This window comes from Alligator mississippiensis, chromosome 3 (genome assembly GCF_030867095.1).
Source record: "Alligator mississippiensis isolate rAllMis1 chromosome 3, rAllMis1, whole genome shotgun sequence".
In the NCBI taxonomy this organism is placed as follows: Eukaryota; Metazoa; Chordata; order Crocodylia; family Alligatoridae; genus Alligator; species Alligator mississippiensis.
Window position 1 is genome coordinate 258,288,466 of NC_081826.1, and position 16,168 is coordinate 258,304,633.

Here is a 16,168-nt window from a genome sequence, read left to right on the forward strand (position 1 = left end):
GAGGTGCAAGACAGACAGTTCTGTCCTGGGACCTCTGTGTGACCAGAATCAGAATCTAGGCGTGGAGTTCTTAGGAACTCAAATCAGTTGGCAGGCCATATTCCCTGTAAGCACCCGGGAAGGGTTATTACCACTGCTGCACATATATCCCCAAATGTGTTGTTTTTGACCGCTGCCGAAAACTGACAGCAGCTGGCAATGGGGGTAAAAGGTTAACAGTGACAGCTCTAACTTTCTGGCTGTTGGCAAGTTATGTGGCCAACCAATTCATCTGACACCCAGATATAGGCAATTTAGCCACAAACTTCCATTGACTTCAGAGGGAGCTAAAATTTGCTTGTCAGTGGGAGCATCTACAAGATGCTTAACTGTGCCATAAGCGCATGTCTACAAGCATTCGCAGGTAGCAAATTTAATCATGATTAGTTACCGCAGAGTAATGGAAGTGGAAATGCCAAACAGGAGCAGAATGTTTTGCAGCATACAGGCTGCAATGATGATCAGGGGATGTTGCCCTTGGCAAAATTGAGGCAGGCAGTGAGGGTGTGCATCCCTTGAGATGACCCCTTGAGCATCCCTTGAGATGACCAACAGCACACTCCACCAGGGTGCGGGTCTAGCCCAGGCACTGATTAAAGTGGGCCTGGTAGGGGTCCAGCTGGCAGATATAGGGCCACATGAGCCAGGACAGGAGTGGGTAGGCAAGGTCCCTGAAGAGGAGGGGCGGGACTACCATGGCACCCATCTGCAGCTCCGGCACCCCTCAGTGCAAATCGCCCACTCTCCACCAGGCCTGGCAGGGCAGAGTTCTGAAACACACGGGCATCATGGGCACTGCCTGCCCTGTTGGCACTCACATGTGCAAAGGCACAGCAGTGGTCCACAATGGCCTGCAGCACTGGAGTGAAAGCCTGGCTGGCTATAGTAAGGCTGGTTGCCATGGGGAGAGCAGGTGATGGGGATGTGGGTCTCATCCAGGGCCCTGATGCACTGGGGGAAACAGGGCACAGAACACCACTACTGCCAAGGGGTCATGCACATGGAGCACCATGTGCCCCAGCATGTCCTGGAGGCCATCCTGGCAGTGACCCTGCATACCCCAAAGAGATGGCCCATATAGTGGAGGCGGGTTGGCATGGTCAGCTTGAGCAGGGTGAGGGCCAGCTGGCTGTCCACCGAGAGGGGCAGCTGCATGGTAGTATCCTGCCTCTTCAGATGTGGCAAGAACTGTTCCAGGAGGTCCTGGAAGGTTGCCCAGATCATCTGGAATTTCTCCAGCCACTGTTCAACATTCCAGGTCTGCTGGTTGATGTGCAGCCACCAGTCCTTGCTGCCCCAGCAGGCCCAGAGGCAGCAGGGCTGGCCCTGGCGGCAGCATCCTCCAGCCGGTCATTGGCATCCCTGCCTGGGTCCAGGTGGCAGCTGCGCGGCGGTGGCAGCCCTGGGATGGTGTGCTGTGGCTGGGCATGTGGTCACCGTGTGTTGGGGAGCCAGACAGGCCTAGAAGGCCATGGGCCAGCTGGCAGTCAGCACAGCGGGCCAGCAAGGCCAACATGGTGGCCAGCAGGAGTCTGGGGCGCTGGCCATTCTTGCCAAGGGCAGGGGCTGGAGCAGCCATAGCATGGGGAGGCAGAGACAGTGAGGAGAGAGCTGCCGCATGCTGCTCCTGCGCTTTGCATATTGCTGCTGGCCAGGGAAGTGGCTGGCCAAGGAACAGAGAGCAGGGCTGCCTTTTCAAGAGCCTGCAGCCAGATCCTTGGGCTCCCTCTGGTGGCATCAGGGGCTAATTGTAGGTCTCCAAGAAGTAGCACCAGTTTGGTGCTAAGAGCAGCAAATCTGCTGCCATGTATGTCCCTGCATGTGTAGACACCTGCCAGGGAGTGTTTACTCGCAAGTAGTTTACTTGCAAGTAAACTGATCAGATCAAATGCATGTGTAGACGGCGCCCAGTGTTGATGATTTTAATGTACATTATACACAAACATGAAAAATTCCCAGTCTCCCCCATGACAGTCATGTTGACATAATTGCGTTTTTCACATTTATCTTGTATCTGTCATTTTTATGGATAAATCTGACTGATCAGTATTAGCACAACGGGCTCATTTTTGGGAGGGGGAAAAGAAGAAGAAATAACAGAACGTTGAAATAAGTGCCAGGAAAACATTCTGGATTAGAAACATACCCCAAGATTTTGCCTTAAACCTGAGGACCTACAATCAGTATCTAGCATCCCTTCAAAATAATCTATAAAGACTGTACATACCCATAAGAAAATATACGGGTTGCTTTCCATCTACTCATCAGAGCCGCAAAAAGCCCCATCACTAAAGCAGAACAATCAAAAAGCATATGAAAGCCATCTGAGATCAGTCCAAGGCTATTGGTCCACACTCCATAGAATAGCTCCACAAAAGTAAAAGCCTAAAATTAAAAGAAAAAAAATAATTCTTGGAATGTGCACTTAAATGAAACCGTGACTATTTTGTGTATGCATTTGGCACTAGAGTGCTACCAATTCTTTTAGAAGGTTTCAGGTATCTCTACGCTTTTAACTCTATCCCCCGCAAAACAAAATAGTACATCATCCACACTAAGTTTTGAAAGGTCAATTTAAATATAATAGTAGCTTAAACCCTCCTAAGCATACTTCATGCATATGAAAGTAAGAGTCAAGAAAAAAGTTCTTGTACAAAGTAATCAATATCAACAGAATAGAGAAAGGAAAGCTTCAGGCATACTGCTATGCCACTAACTCAACGCTGATCTAATCTCTTGGTTTCTAATCAATGCAGCCTGCAAGTCCATTTAGTTCATACAGGGTGCACCTACATGAGTGTTTTTACTGGGGAGTTGACCGGTTAGCTCCACAGTAAAGTGTCACAGTCTACATGTGTGCTGGTATTACGGCACAGCATGCCAACTCTGCTGTAAGACAGTACTGTTGGGGACAGTACTACGGGGACAGTACTACCTGATAGTGGAGTAATTAAGTGCAATGAAAAGCACATATAGACAGTGACAGGCTGGCTGGGGCTGTCAGCAGCAGTGATCCCTCATGGTTGAAGATGATCATTCCCACGGGTGAAGTAAAGGGTTGTAAATGAGTTTGCTGATGGCTAAGGCAGCCAATCCTAGAGCTGCAGATTCTCTGGCAAATGCTACAGGTGTTGGTTAAAGGGAGAGTCAGATCACAGATTTCTTGGTCTTGTTTGCTTTCCTTCCGTTTCTGTAATTTTTCTGCCACCAGGATGAGATCTTTTCCTCAAAGAAGAAGAGCCTTCTTTCACAAAGTTTCATCATGTAGCCCTGCCTAGGGCCATGTTTTTCCCAATTTGTGGTGTCAATGCCACAACAGTTATTAATGTTTGCCTTGAGGCTGTCCTTGAAGCTTTTCCTCTGGCCTACGTATATCCTTTGTCCTTGGCCGTGTTGGGAGTATAGCAGTTGTTTTGGTAAACGTACATCAGGCATGAGCACACAGTGCCCCATCTATCACAGTTGATGCTGAAAAAAAAAAAAAAATAAAAAAAATCAAAGCTTCCATACTGGTGCTGTTAGCATTGGTGAGGACAACTGGCATGGGTGATGATCCTCCTACTTTATGCCAAGGATCTTTCAGAGGTAGTGCTGGTGATGACATTCCAGGTGGTCCCTGTAGGTCACCCAAGTTTCACAGCTATAGAGAAGAGTTGGGATTACCACATCCTTATATAATAGGAGCTTTGTTCAAGTACTGATGTTATGATCGTTGAACACACAATGATACAGTCTTCCAAAAGCTATACTGGATTTCCTTGATGCTGGCTCTCTTTGGAAGATGGATGCTCAGGTATACAAAATGTTCAACATTTTCCATCTCTTGTCCATCCACAAGGAACTTTGCTGGGGGAGTTGATTGCCCCGGAGTGGACTGGTGAAGCATCTTTGTTTTTCTGATGTTAAGGGTCAGTCCCAGGCACTGGTATGCTTGAGAGAAACATTGTTAAAGGCCATTTTGTAGGTCCTCCTCTGCATGTGCAATGACAGCACAATCATCTGTAATTGAGGTTGAAGTAACTTTGGTTTTGGCATGGAAGCGGAAGAGATTGAAAAAAGGTTCCTGTCCATTCTGTACCTGATGCTGATGCCATGTGACAGACAGTCATGGATAAGCACCTTGATGACCACAAGAAAGACAGAAAACAGACTTGTTGCTATCACGCAGCTCTGCTTGACGTCAGTTTGAATGGCAAAGGGCTCCGTAGTGGAGCCACTACATCGAATGACTGCTTCCATCCTGTCATGAAGGAGTCTCAGGATGGTGGTAAATTTCCTTGGTAACCAAATTTGATACGAATCATGTGTTATGGGAGGAGCTGATGACTGCTGGAGCGATCATCACTAAGTGAAATCAATCATGTCCATTAGGGTTGCACTGAAATATTGAAAGCAACATAAATCAGTCTGAAGGTAGTATATCATCAAATGTCTTTAAGACCCCTTGACACTGCAAAGCCCTCCAAACATATCTCAGCAAGAAACTCACCAATCTTAGGACTGAAAATGAAAACACTTGTGTTGAGGAAGATTGGCAAGCTTTAAAGGAGACCATTCATGAAGCACGCATGAAATCAATCGGCTTTATCACACATCAGGACAAATTTGACAAAAACAATGGTGAGATCAAAGCCTTTCTTGATCGGAAGAGAAAAGCCTTCTGTGATGGGCAAAACCAACCTACATCCAGTCAGAAGCAGGGAACTTTTCCACAGCTTAAAGCTGAAGCCCAGAGGAAGATTCAAGAAATCAAAAACGAATGGTGGGAAGAGAAGGCGAAAGAAATCCAACAGCTTGTTTACAATGACGTGGAACTTCTTCAGTGCAATCACGGCTGTTTATGGACCAAGCTCTTGCGGATTCACCCGTTAGATCTGAAGACGGCAGTACACTCCTCAAAGAAAATAAGTGCATCAAAAACTGCTGGAAGGAGCACTACCAAAAGCTCTTGAACTGAGAATCGACAGTCACTGAAGAAACCATCAAATCCATCCTACAGCATCCAGTAAGGGAAGCACGTCTCAGTCTACCAATCTCTGAAGAAGCTGGGGAAACTATGACCAAACAAGCTCCACACACTGTTTCTCAAAATTTGGAACACTGAGGAAGTTCCCACTGATGTAAGGAATGCCAATACTATTATCATTTGAAAAAAAGGAGATAAATCTGACTGTGGAAACTATCAAGGTATTGCCCTCCTTTCTATTGCTGGGAAGATCCTTGCTTGAATTGTGCTGGCTGGGGCACAAGGGGGCTAAAGGGTGGGGGATGCCTGTTGCCTAGCCATATAGCTCTGCAGGTTCTGCATCCTTATGTCACAGCCAGCCACTCTGCTTCCTGACACCACCTGGAGCCTGGGTTTGACCCCCCCAAGCCTGCTCTGTACTGGTTTAAACTGCTGCTGTCCCAGGTGCACGTGTAGATGCTGCGCCCAGGACCAGTTGACTCTGACTCAAACAGCTCCAGAGTTTATTGTATCACATTAATTGAATGTGTAGATGCACCCACAGTGTCTATCAAAGAGACCAACATAGGAGAAAAATTAGTGCTAATTACGGTTACAGTGGTAGTTTTATGGGGCATCTATATATGAGCGTGGAGGCTGCTCCGACACGCTGGAATTCTGAGCCACTCCAATTAAAGCGCCACCCTTCCCCAACCCCCAGAGCATGTGGTAAAAGTGCCCTTGGACACCTGGAAACCAGAGTTCTCCTACGCACTCTGCAAAGGCCAGTTTACAAAGATGAACAGTTACTAGAGGGGGTGGGGAAGGTTTGGTTTCACTGAACTAGACTGACATTTTTTCTTCTCCATGGGCATCTACACATTCATTAATGCACTTTTGCTACTGTACATTAAATTTTGTGCCTCTAACGTGAGGTACTAAATAAATGCCCTAATGCACAGTAGCAAAAGTGAACCCTTTATTTTAGTGATGCTAATTTTAGTGTAGCCTAATTTTACTGCTCATTAGCATAGTTTTTGATGTGACGTTCTAATGTGCGGTAAAATACGCTACTGCACATTAAAGCGCACATGTAGCTGCGCCTCATGACTCTAAAATAGTATAAGATCCTATATCTCACCTTTTCTGGTTTTGTTTGATTTTTTTAAATCAGTTTTTATTTACCTTGCCAAGTTATAAATGCATTAAAAATGAGAAGCTGCTCTTTCTAACTTAAAGTGGTATGAATTCATAGCCCCTTCCTAGAGTGACAACTACAGATTGAGATGGCTTGTATTACTAGACATTTACAAATGCCAATCACAAATTTCAGCACAAAATGACTCCCGAAGAATTCTTTACACAGATAGCCCTTAGTAATAAATACTCCAGCATTTCTCAGTCAAGCAATACTTCATGTAAAAAAAATAAAATAAAAAAACTATGATCAACTCTACTATGGATTATCATATACAGAGCAGGCTTCAAAGAACCACAGTATTAAGGTGCAAGTGGTTTATGGAAACTGCACACATGCTTGCTTTTATCTTCTAACTGAAAGCCATCCTGTGGCAGCTCAGTCCTGAGGGTTATTTTTCATTTACTTCAAGATAACTGCTTATGTACATACTCTTACCAGAGTCACTGATGTGCAGTAAATCCCTATTTCCCCATTAGTTTGCTGCAATTTGTCCATATAATCATGACCTCAGATCCAAATCTTTGAAGTTATATTCAACACTTCATTTATTCTCCCGAGCTACTCAAGCTCTCTCCTGAAACGTTAGTAAGATTTGCTAAGATCTTCATTCAGTCATTAACTGTTTCTCACTCAGTTACCAGAAACCTTCTTTTGCCTGCAGCCTCATTTCTTACCCATTCCTCCTGCTTATTCCAAAACAACATCGCTAAATTAATTCACTCTCCACAGTGTCATTCATTTTAATAGCACCCAAATTTTACCTGCAGTCATTCAAAGTTATGGTTTTATGGTTCTAGAACCTAGAAACCTCCAGTTTTCATTGGGGGCATCTACATGTGCACTTCGCTGTGGAGTTGACTAATTAGCTCCACTGTAAAGCATCACCATCAACATGTGCAGGGCTATTAGGCTGGAATAAACCAATTAACTCTGCTGTAGGATAGTACTACCTGAAACAAGTACTATCCTACAGCGGAGTTATTTGCTTGGCTGCAACACACATGTAGATGGTAACCAGGACTGGCTGAGGCACAATGATGCTAGTACAGGGGCTGCCTGCTGGCTAACCCCACACTGTAGCACCCTCATGCCCCAGCCAACCCCTCTTCAGCATGTTTAGCTGGGGTTGAGCAGTTCTGGGCTGGCAGGCAGACTCCCCAGGCCCTCTGCCACCTGGGGTCCTGCACAACATGCTAGTCCCAGGCGCACATGTAAATGCTGAGCCCAGAGGCAATAAACTCTGGTGCTAACTACACTGGAGTTTATTGAGTTGCATTAATAACACATACAGAGGCCCCACTGTGCTAGCTGCCATATAAAATATATATAAAAATATACCCCAATGTTAGCTAGTATTAGCTCAATAGTGCAGCAGACCTAAGAACATTTAAATCAAAGGAATTAAGTTAATGGAATCCATGCCAAAAATAAATTAAATCTCATTTTCAGACTTAGTTTAAGTACAGAAAACTGACATTTTTTCTACTGCGGCATGACATCTGGGTTAGGAGGGAATGCACTTACCAGATTTAGGCACAAGAAATAGAAGATCTGTCTAGAATCAGACTCCTCCAGGATTTGTTTTAGTGATTCTTTAATAAAGCGTGGTAGAGACTGAGAGCTATGTTGTAACGCATCACCCATAAAATTGTACAGAGGAGTGCCTTCCGGAGAATAGCCAATAAGAGTGCCTTTCTGCCCTTTCCTGGAGGGGGAGGACAGGATATTGGCAGCTGCAAAGAAAGATATTCAGGTTTTGTAGTGGTTTCCAAGCTGGTTTACAGCTGTTTTGGAATGCAAGCATCTTATAAGTAATTGACGTTTCCATAACTGTAGGAATTAGGAAGGCTAAAGCTGTAGGGTATGGGATGTTTTATCATAGAACAAGTGTAATTCCAGGAATCTATACTCTCTCGCCTGTTTTCAGTATGTGCATGCAAGAGCAAGTACACAAGCACCAAACTTAACAGGCAGTTGCAATGACAATGCTATTTATGGATGTACTAATCTACGAGTCAGAGTAACTCTTGAAGCTGTGATCATCCAGAAATTATGCAAGAGGCAAGGATTTCTTAGGGTGATCCTCTTTTATTGGACCAACTGCATAGTTGGGATATAGAGTCAGACAAACTTTCAAATGCAAGGCATTCTTCTTCAGGTCTTAAGAGAAAAAAGCAAGCACAGCGATAATAAAAAGACAGTTGGTACAGCTATGAAATGCAAGGGGAAGAGAAATTCCTACTGGTAGCAGAAGAATAGTTAGCAGAAGAAAAATAAGCTGATTACTGGGAGATCAAGGATTATCAAATAGTAGGAGGATCATTACCACCTTTCCTGTGTGGGAAGAATTCAGAAATCAGGTAGGTTGTGTGCCATAGAACCAATATCAGTGTTAAGTTCTTGGTTCCTAGTGTCTAGCCAGCTTAAGAAATTTTCCCCCAAAGTTTGCCCTTTAAAGGTGCTGCATAGAGTCTCCTTGAGGTTAGTAAGGTCAGAGAGGGAGTGTGGTTGTTTCGTGAGAAATGTGCTCCTAATGTGTGTGTCTTTGTCCTTTACATTTTTCTGTGAGAGTATATGTTGGTGTTTAGTTTCACCCATGTAGTTGCCCTGAGGGCACCTGGTTCATTGGAGCAGATATATTACATTTTGGGAATACCTGTGAGGAAAGATGGGTAAAATGGTATCAGACTGACATACCAAACATCATCCTAGGGAGGTTTAGAGCAAATCTAATCAAGAAAAGGTAAAGGAAGTTCCATTGTTTTGAGGGAAAGGCAAGATAAACATCTATAAAGTTTCCAGCTAGGTCTAATCTCAGAAGAATATGATGCAGTGAGGACTCTAGGGGCATAAAACAGAGCAAGAAAGAGTTTTCTTTGCTAATGCCAAATGAAGCTGGGTTGGAGCCAGTTAGCATAAGCCTTCACTGATCCCTGGGTTTAACTTTATTGTAAGTACCTGATCAATGTTTAAGATAATCTTAGTGTGTGTCGGTTCAGGTCTTTACTAATTACTGTAACACTGCTATCTAATATCGAGTTAGCATTTTAGAGCATTCATCTAAGAGAATTATACACCTGCTATCAGCCTTTGGATTTAATAAGGGCATTTTAGCTAAATTGCTGGCATGTTCAATCGAATTTCAACAATAACACACCAAGGTAGTAAAGCAGCTATGAACTTTGCCTTCAATATTACTATTACACTAGCAAATCACCCGTCTAGAAAGGGGGGGGGGGAACGGACACGACAACAAACCCCCATGCCTGCCCCACATCCACACCTGCTCCCCACCCCGCATCGGGCCCAAAGCCCCCCAACCGGGCCCAGACCTGCTCCTCCCTGCCCCCCTTGTGACGGGCCCAGGCCCGCTTCTCTCCTCCCCTCCCCTCCCCTCCGTGTCAGGCCTGGGGCCACTCCTCCCTTCCCCCCTCCCCTGCTGCACTGGGTCCAGGGCTGCTCCCCCCTACCCATCCCCACCGCTTGGGGTCTGGGCCCACTGCACCCACTGCTGTCTCCAAGGAGCAGGGTGGGTGCGAGGTCTGCGGTGCTGGCCTTGCCTCCCTGCTCCATTGCTGCTTTCTCTAGAGAGCAGGGCTGGGGAGGCAAGGGTGGGGGAGTGCAAGGCCCGCCCCCCCGCTTTGTCCCTGCAGACATGGGGGTGCTCTGGCTGCCGCCTCCTGTCCCGAATACTCTTGGAGCAGTCTGATTGGTTGTTTCAGAGTGTGAATAACGCATTACAGACAGACAGACAAAGGCATATAAGTTATATTTTTGCAGGGGGACACAACTGCTGTTTTTTGTTTTTAAACAGGCAGTATGTGATGAGTGTAGCTGTGGGCCCAATCCATCCCTCCACCCCTAACCTACTTGTAATCCACAAAAGATAGTCAAGTGAAATTTTGCAAGAAACTCTTTGGTCACCTTCCAGTGATATAGAACAACAACAACAACAACGGTTCATCATTTAAAAGGTAATAAGGACTACGTACATAAAATGAAGAAAACAGCACTCACTACCACTCCTCCAGAGAGAACATGCTCTGTGCTTTCTCGGTGAGCCGGTCTGTTCATAGCTCGAAGCTGATCTGTTATTGGGTGTGTCCAGAAGTTGCCAAACAGTAGAGCGCTAATCAAAATGAGAAAGGATCCATAACGGGCACACTTGGAAGCTTCCATCTTGACAGAACAGATGGACTCCACATAAAAGTCCAAGATCACAACAAAAAAGATAACCGTTATGAAAGGCATGATGAGAGAGGACCAGGATTCTACTTTGCTCTGTAAGAAGAAAAACAACATTATTATAACTAAGAAAAATTAATAACATTGGTCACAGTCTAACAGACAAGTAACCTATATGCAACGTAAGTTTGCATATGCAGTATTAAATCCTGTACACTTTTGCTAAGTGATACAATTAAATGTACTAGTAAAATAGTATTTCACAATATTTGTTTTTTCTTACAACACACCAGATATTTTAATATTATTACCATATTTACTTGCATACTACACATACCTTTCCCTAAAAATTAGCCTTCTAAGTAGTGTGTCTTGAGTACGGAAGCTGATTCCCCCCCCCTCCCCCCCCAAGAACAGCAGCAGAGGCATTTCGATCAGGGCAGCTCTGAGGGAATCAATCGTTATAATCCACTTGATTCCTGCAAATTGCTCTTCCCTCAAACACATGTTTAACGACCCACTCTTTTTTTTTTTTTTCCAGTGGTCCTGATGTTCCACTAATTAATTTACTTTCTTTTGGCAATTTTGTTGATGAATTTGCAATTTAGTCATTTCTGCCTGGTTTATCTCCTCCTATTTCACAGCCCTACAAACCGTTTTTAACTTTTTTCAAAATCATAGATCTGCCCATGGAGTCCAGTCTTCAGCTGCAGTTTTTCAGTTTTTGGCTGTGCAAACAAGAACTACTGACAATTCAGCTGTGAAAACTTTACCTTTTGTCTAAGGATGAAACAAGCTGAAGATTAGGCTCTGTTCCTGCCAAATGCTGCTGTAACTCTAGAAAAATCTTTTATTCATTCTCCTTCCCCAAGACAAGGTATGTCTTATGTGGGGGCTTGTGGTATGTGAGAAAATACAATATTTAATGCCTTAAATTTACAGCATAAATACTTGTGTGGTATAAAATATCTCATATTTGAGTATTTATACTTTACAAGTTATGAAAAAACAATATTGGTTTTCTTTTCTCAATAGAAAGATCATGGTATAAACAGCTGAAAATCGGAGCATAAGTTATTTAAGAAAAACTACAGCTACCTTAAACAATAATCGTTTTAGTGAAAAAGAAATCACATCACCTGCAATCCAAAATTCTGAGTTGTCAAAGAACAAGCACAAAAACCCCACAGAAACACACAGAATTCTACTTTGAAAAATACAATTCTGATCAGAAATGCATAGAATTCTATTTTTCAAAACTGAATTTACTAAAAGAAATGTTTTTAGAGGAGATGCTTAAGTTACAGACTGCAGATTCCTTGGGCAGATGACGACCTGCAAATTTCAGGGACTGGACCTGAAGGTCCAGGAAGCCCTTTCCAGTCCTATGTTCCTAGAATGATTGGTAGGGGGTCGGACTTGATGATCTGCTCAGGTCCGTTCCAACCCTACCAACTATGAAACTATGAAAAGCAGTCACTCGTGCATTTGAATACTTGGTGTTACCTCAGTTGTCAGAGATAGGACGATGACCCATGGACACAAAAGAATGACAGAAACAAGATGTGACAAAGCTTGAAGACGCTTGGCTCCTCCTACATCTACAGACAGCTTTCGGGAAGCCATGTGAAAGCCAACCTTACAGCACAATGCCAATACCAAAAGCAGCACTCCTCCCTGAAATCAGAGATAGATGTTAGCAGCAGAACTTGCAAGTCAAATTCTTCTCTCTGTTAGCAATATTTGCATTAACATTATATATTCTTTTTCCTGTTCCCCCCCCCCTTACATATTAATAGGAAACTATGACAGAATATTTGCCAGAAGATTCATCTGGTTAAAACATTATTACCAGGAAACTGGGTTTTCTGTTTGCTGCGTGCACACAAAAAAACAACCACCCAAAACCACAGATTCTTCCCTTTAAAGGAGATAAATGCAGAAAACCGTGGGTTTCCCCTTGCAAGCTGGCAGGTTCCAGCCTGCAAGGGGCTGCAGGGAGTAGGAGGAAGCCAATCAGACGCACATGGCCAGCAATACAGCTGCCAGGCAGCATGGTGGAGAGCAGCTCCCCCAACTGCCTGCTAGTAAGTCAGGGGACAGACATGGGAGGGGAGGGACGATGACGGGATACGGATGGACGACGATGACGGACAGACACACACAGATTGAGGTGGTGGTGGCAGCTTGTACCCAGCCCCACAGAGGGAGGGAGTGGGTCAGGGTTCGCAAGGGGCTGGGGCACTGCCCAGCTGGAAAAGTGTGTGAGGCCCAGGGCTGTGGCAGGAATACGTAGCCACAGGGCCTGTCCCTCATCTGGTGGGGGGAGAGAGAAGAGGGAAGCTGGCAGGGGTGCCAGCTTCTTCATTGCTTCACACACCCCTGGGGAGGAGTTGGGAGCCAGAGATGATGCACTGGGGGGGGGATGGGGGGCACATGCCTCCCCCCCACCCCAATTTGTGTGCTCACACTGGGGCATGGGGACGCAGCCCGGCTGGACAAGCACTGGGCCACCTCTGGAGCCCAACAGGTGGAACCCAGGGCAGAGCAGGGCAATGAGACTCATTGCTGCTGCCAACACTGCTGCAACTGTGTAGCTGTGCTGCCATGGAGTAATGTTGCATGAGATTTTTTAGCAGAGTGAGAAATAACAGACTGGGGAAGGGGACCATGCTGCTCTGGTCTCCCACCACCAGCCGCTGGGCCTCAGTTCTACCCTGCCGCTGCTCCCCTCAGGCCACTTTTTTAGACTCAAGGCATCTCCCCATACATTTTCAGAATTTAGTGGCACCATAAATATAGTACATGAAGTGTGATGAGCCATAGACATTAAAACTAGAAGATACAGTTGGTGGACAATAAGGAGACTGATAGGCAAAGGAGGTGTCACGGAGATTTGGTGTCTCTCTAGACCTCCTGAGGCCAAAGTAAACAACACAAGAAAAATGTTTTTTGCACCTGAAATAATTAGATAGGTGTGGAAGTTTCAAGTTAGGTCTGATTTATTTCTAGAACTCAGAACAAGGTAATGAAAAATCTAGGGATAAAGTGGATCAAAAAAGAGGGATTTCTTTGCTAGTATGAGCTAACCTGCTGGAGCCAGTCAGCATAAGACAGCTAGACTCTTCCTTGATAGTCTAGTTGCAAGCATTCTGATTAAATGCTTGTAACTGTAATTACTGTGCAAGTATAGTCATTAATAAGCTTCTAATTTATTATCTAAATGAATAAGTGTATAACACTATGTAATGTATAGCTAGTATATAGTTATATTTTAGAGCATTAATTGAAAGTAACCATTACTGGCCTCTGGATTTAATAAAGCCATTTTAGCTGAATTACTGATGTGGTCAATTGAATTCCAACAAAAGCCAAATATTTGCAGGATATTCTAAATTCATAAATAATTTTTCACACACTTTCATGCACACATTTTTCAGTCATTTAGAAAGTAGATTACTTGAAGAAAAAGTTTACCTTGTGATCTGCAACTCCTAAGAAAGCAATGATTGTATAAAGAACATGGGTAAGAACGCTGTCATGATGTCCTTCAGCTGAATAAGATGAGTTAAGGAAAATTGCATAAATAGGAAGTTCTACCTTCCAATTATAATTTGGTAAGAACGAATGGCATCTCAGAACCATAATGATCAATAACAATTTATCTATTTTTAAAATATAAATAATGCAAACAGTTACAGAGGACTAGAAACTGAAATTTGACAGGAAATAAGGAGAAGGGTCAATTTGATGACAGTAATACACATAATCAAATCAAACTTTAAAATTGGTAGAAATTTTTCAGTGCTAAATATGAAATGCTGGAAGTCTATCACTTTCCTAGAACAGAAAAGAGTTACAGAACTAAAGCAACAACAATTAAAGAAACTTTAAATAGCTGCCCAAACTAGTCATACTGTGTGCACTAATTCTGACAATTGGACTTACAAGGATAAAACAAATAGTAAAAGTTCATTTAATTGAAACCATTCTAAAAGTTATTTTTTGTCCAGCACCTAAAACATTTTTATTAACTGCTCTTGAATTCCCAAATACCTGAAACAGAGAAGATTAATATAACTTCCTTTCCTTTTTCATTTCCTTGTGATAAAGTATCTAGCAGAGTTTGCAGATTTGTTGGAATCTGATAAGCCATGCCATGAGTGCTTCTGCTATGGCCTCAAGCTTGTGATCTCTGGGCTGTCAACTGTGCACCTTAGCATCCGCGCCAACCCAGCCCTGTAAAACTGACTTAAATGAGAAAACAACTAAAATGAAAGCAAACTGTTTATAACTCCAAAAACATTTTTTTTAAATCTGCTGTTTAAAATGGATCAATTTCACTTCTTTGTAACAGAAAATGAAGGACAGATTAAAATTGGATGCAGACAAGAGAACTAAACAGATGAAGTACAGTCCAGAAGAGATTAAAGTGAGATGAGGAAAAACAATGCTGGCAAGGATATTTACCTAAAATTATTTTAGCTAAATCTGCAAGAATCTTAAGGGATCCTAAGCAGTTTCTAAATGTCCCAGTTATACCAATAACCATTACTCTTTTCACCTTCGCTTATGTTGCCACAACTTGCTTTCAGATTTAAAACTTTGCTACCATAACTGATCCTTGTTTTTCACTTTTATCACAAGACTCAATTATAGTCTGTTCCAAATGGAATTTTATCTGAAAGCCTCTTGGAAACATTACTTTATTGCACACTTTATGCTTATGCAGTGGCTTTTCATAAAGGAAGTATTATATCAATTTCCATCTCTAGTTGAAAAACAAATATTCATTTTAACCTATACACATCTATATAATTTTTTCTCTTTATTCATTTATCTATATCATGGTTTCCCGAGTATTTTTGAGGCTACGGTGCCTAAACAGCCTGATTTTGTGAAATGCTAAGCATCCACAATTCTTGTGATTTCTTCTTTGGGTGGGATGCGAACAGTGAGGTTTCTAATGAGCTGAAGTTGTCTGGTAACTCAGTTGTTTCTTTTCTGTCAGTTCAATTTAATTTGTAATTCTATACAGTATATGTATAACTGAGATAATTAAAGTAACTAATGAATTATTTTGAGTGTGAAGTAGCTGGTGAAAATAACATCTATAGAGATATAAAATATTACTGAACACAATCCTAAATAAGACAGCACAGAGTAAAAAAAAGTTACACTTAATTCAGTAAATAGAATATTAAATTGTATTTTCCCCTTTTCTTTATAGTTGTGAGCATAGTAGGTAGAAACAGACAGTTTAAAACAAATATTTTTTTTTTCACATATATAGTATGAAAGGATACGATGTTCTGCAATTTTAGCCATGAGATCGTCATTATCAAAAAGCAATAAGCAGACTACAGCAATGATGAAAAATACAGCACCTCTTGTCTAGAAAGCAAACACAAGGGCATCGATAAAAATGACATAACTGTCTTAATTTGATAAACATTAACTGTTGCAGACAAATGTGTGAAGTGCTTTTCTTCCCAGACGCATTTATTCCAATATGGATTCTGTTGTAACCCATATTTCTTTTAATGCCAAAATGACACCAGGGGAGGTGGGAGGGAACTGATTTTGGGTCCTCCATGTGTCATACAAAGATCCTACCACTGAACCACAACAGTAGGTTCTGCCAGAACGTATATGGAAGTCAAAACAAAGCTGTTGAAGATGAGATAATGACACAGGGAACAGCATCAGGTATCCAGCTTCAAAGCAGTTAAAATAACAACAGCTGGGCCATCAATTGGGAACAGAATTTATCTAGGGGTGTGGACAGATGTAACACT

The 16,168-nt window shown here is 42.9% G+C and overlaps 1 protein-coding gene across 1 annotated transcript in view; it reads right to left on the reverse strand.

The window, feature by feature from the left end:
- SLC30A5 (solute carrier family 30 member 5) overlaps window positions 1-16,168 on the reverse strand; it is a 35,514-nt gene that overhangs the window by 11,509 nt on the left and 7,837 nt on the right. The window contains exons 6-11 of the mRNA XM_014594901.3: window positions 15,677-15,764; window positions 13,848-13,924; window positions 11,877-12,047; window positions 10,178-10,466; window positions 7,710-7,918; window positions 2,267-2,424 (exon numbers count right to left, since the gene is read on the reverse strand). Coding sequence (XP_014450387.2) covers window positions 2,267-2,424; window positions 7,710-7,918; window positions 10,178-10,466; window positions 11,877-12,047; window positions 13,848-13,924; window positions 15,677-15,764 — 992 coding nt within the window. The remainder of the gene's footprint in view (window positions 1-2,266; window positions 2,425-7,709; window positions 7,919-10,177; window positions 10,467-11,876; window positions 12,048-13,847; window positions 13,925-15,676; window positions 15,765-16,168) is intronic.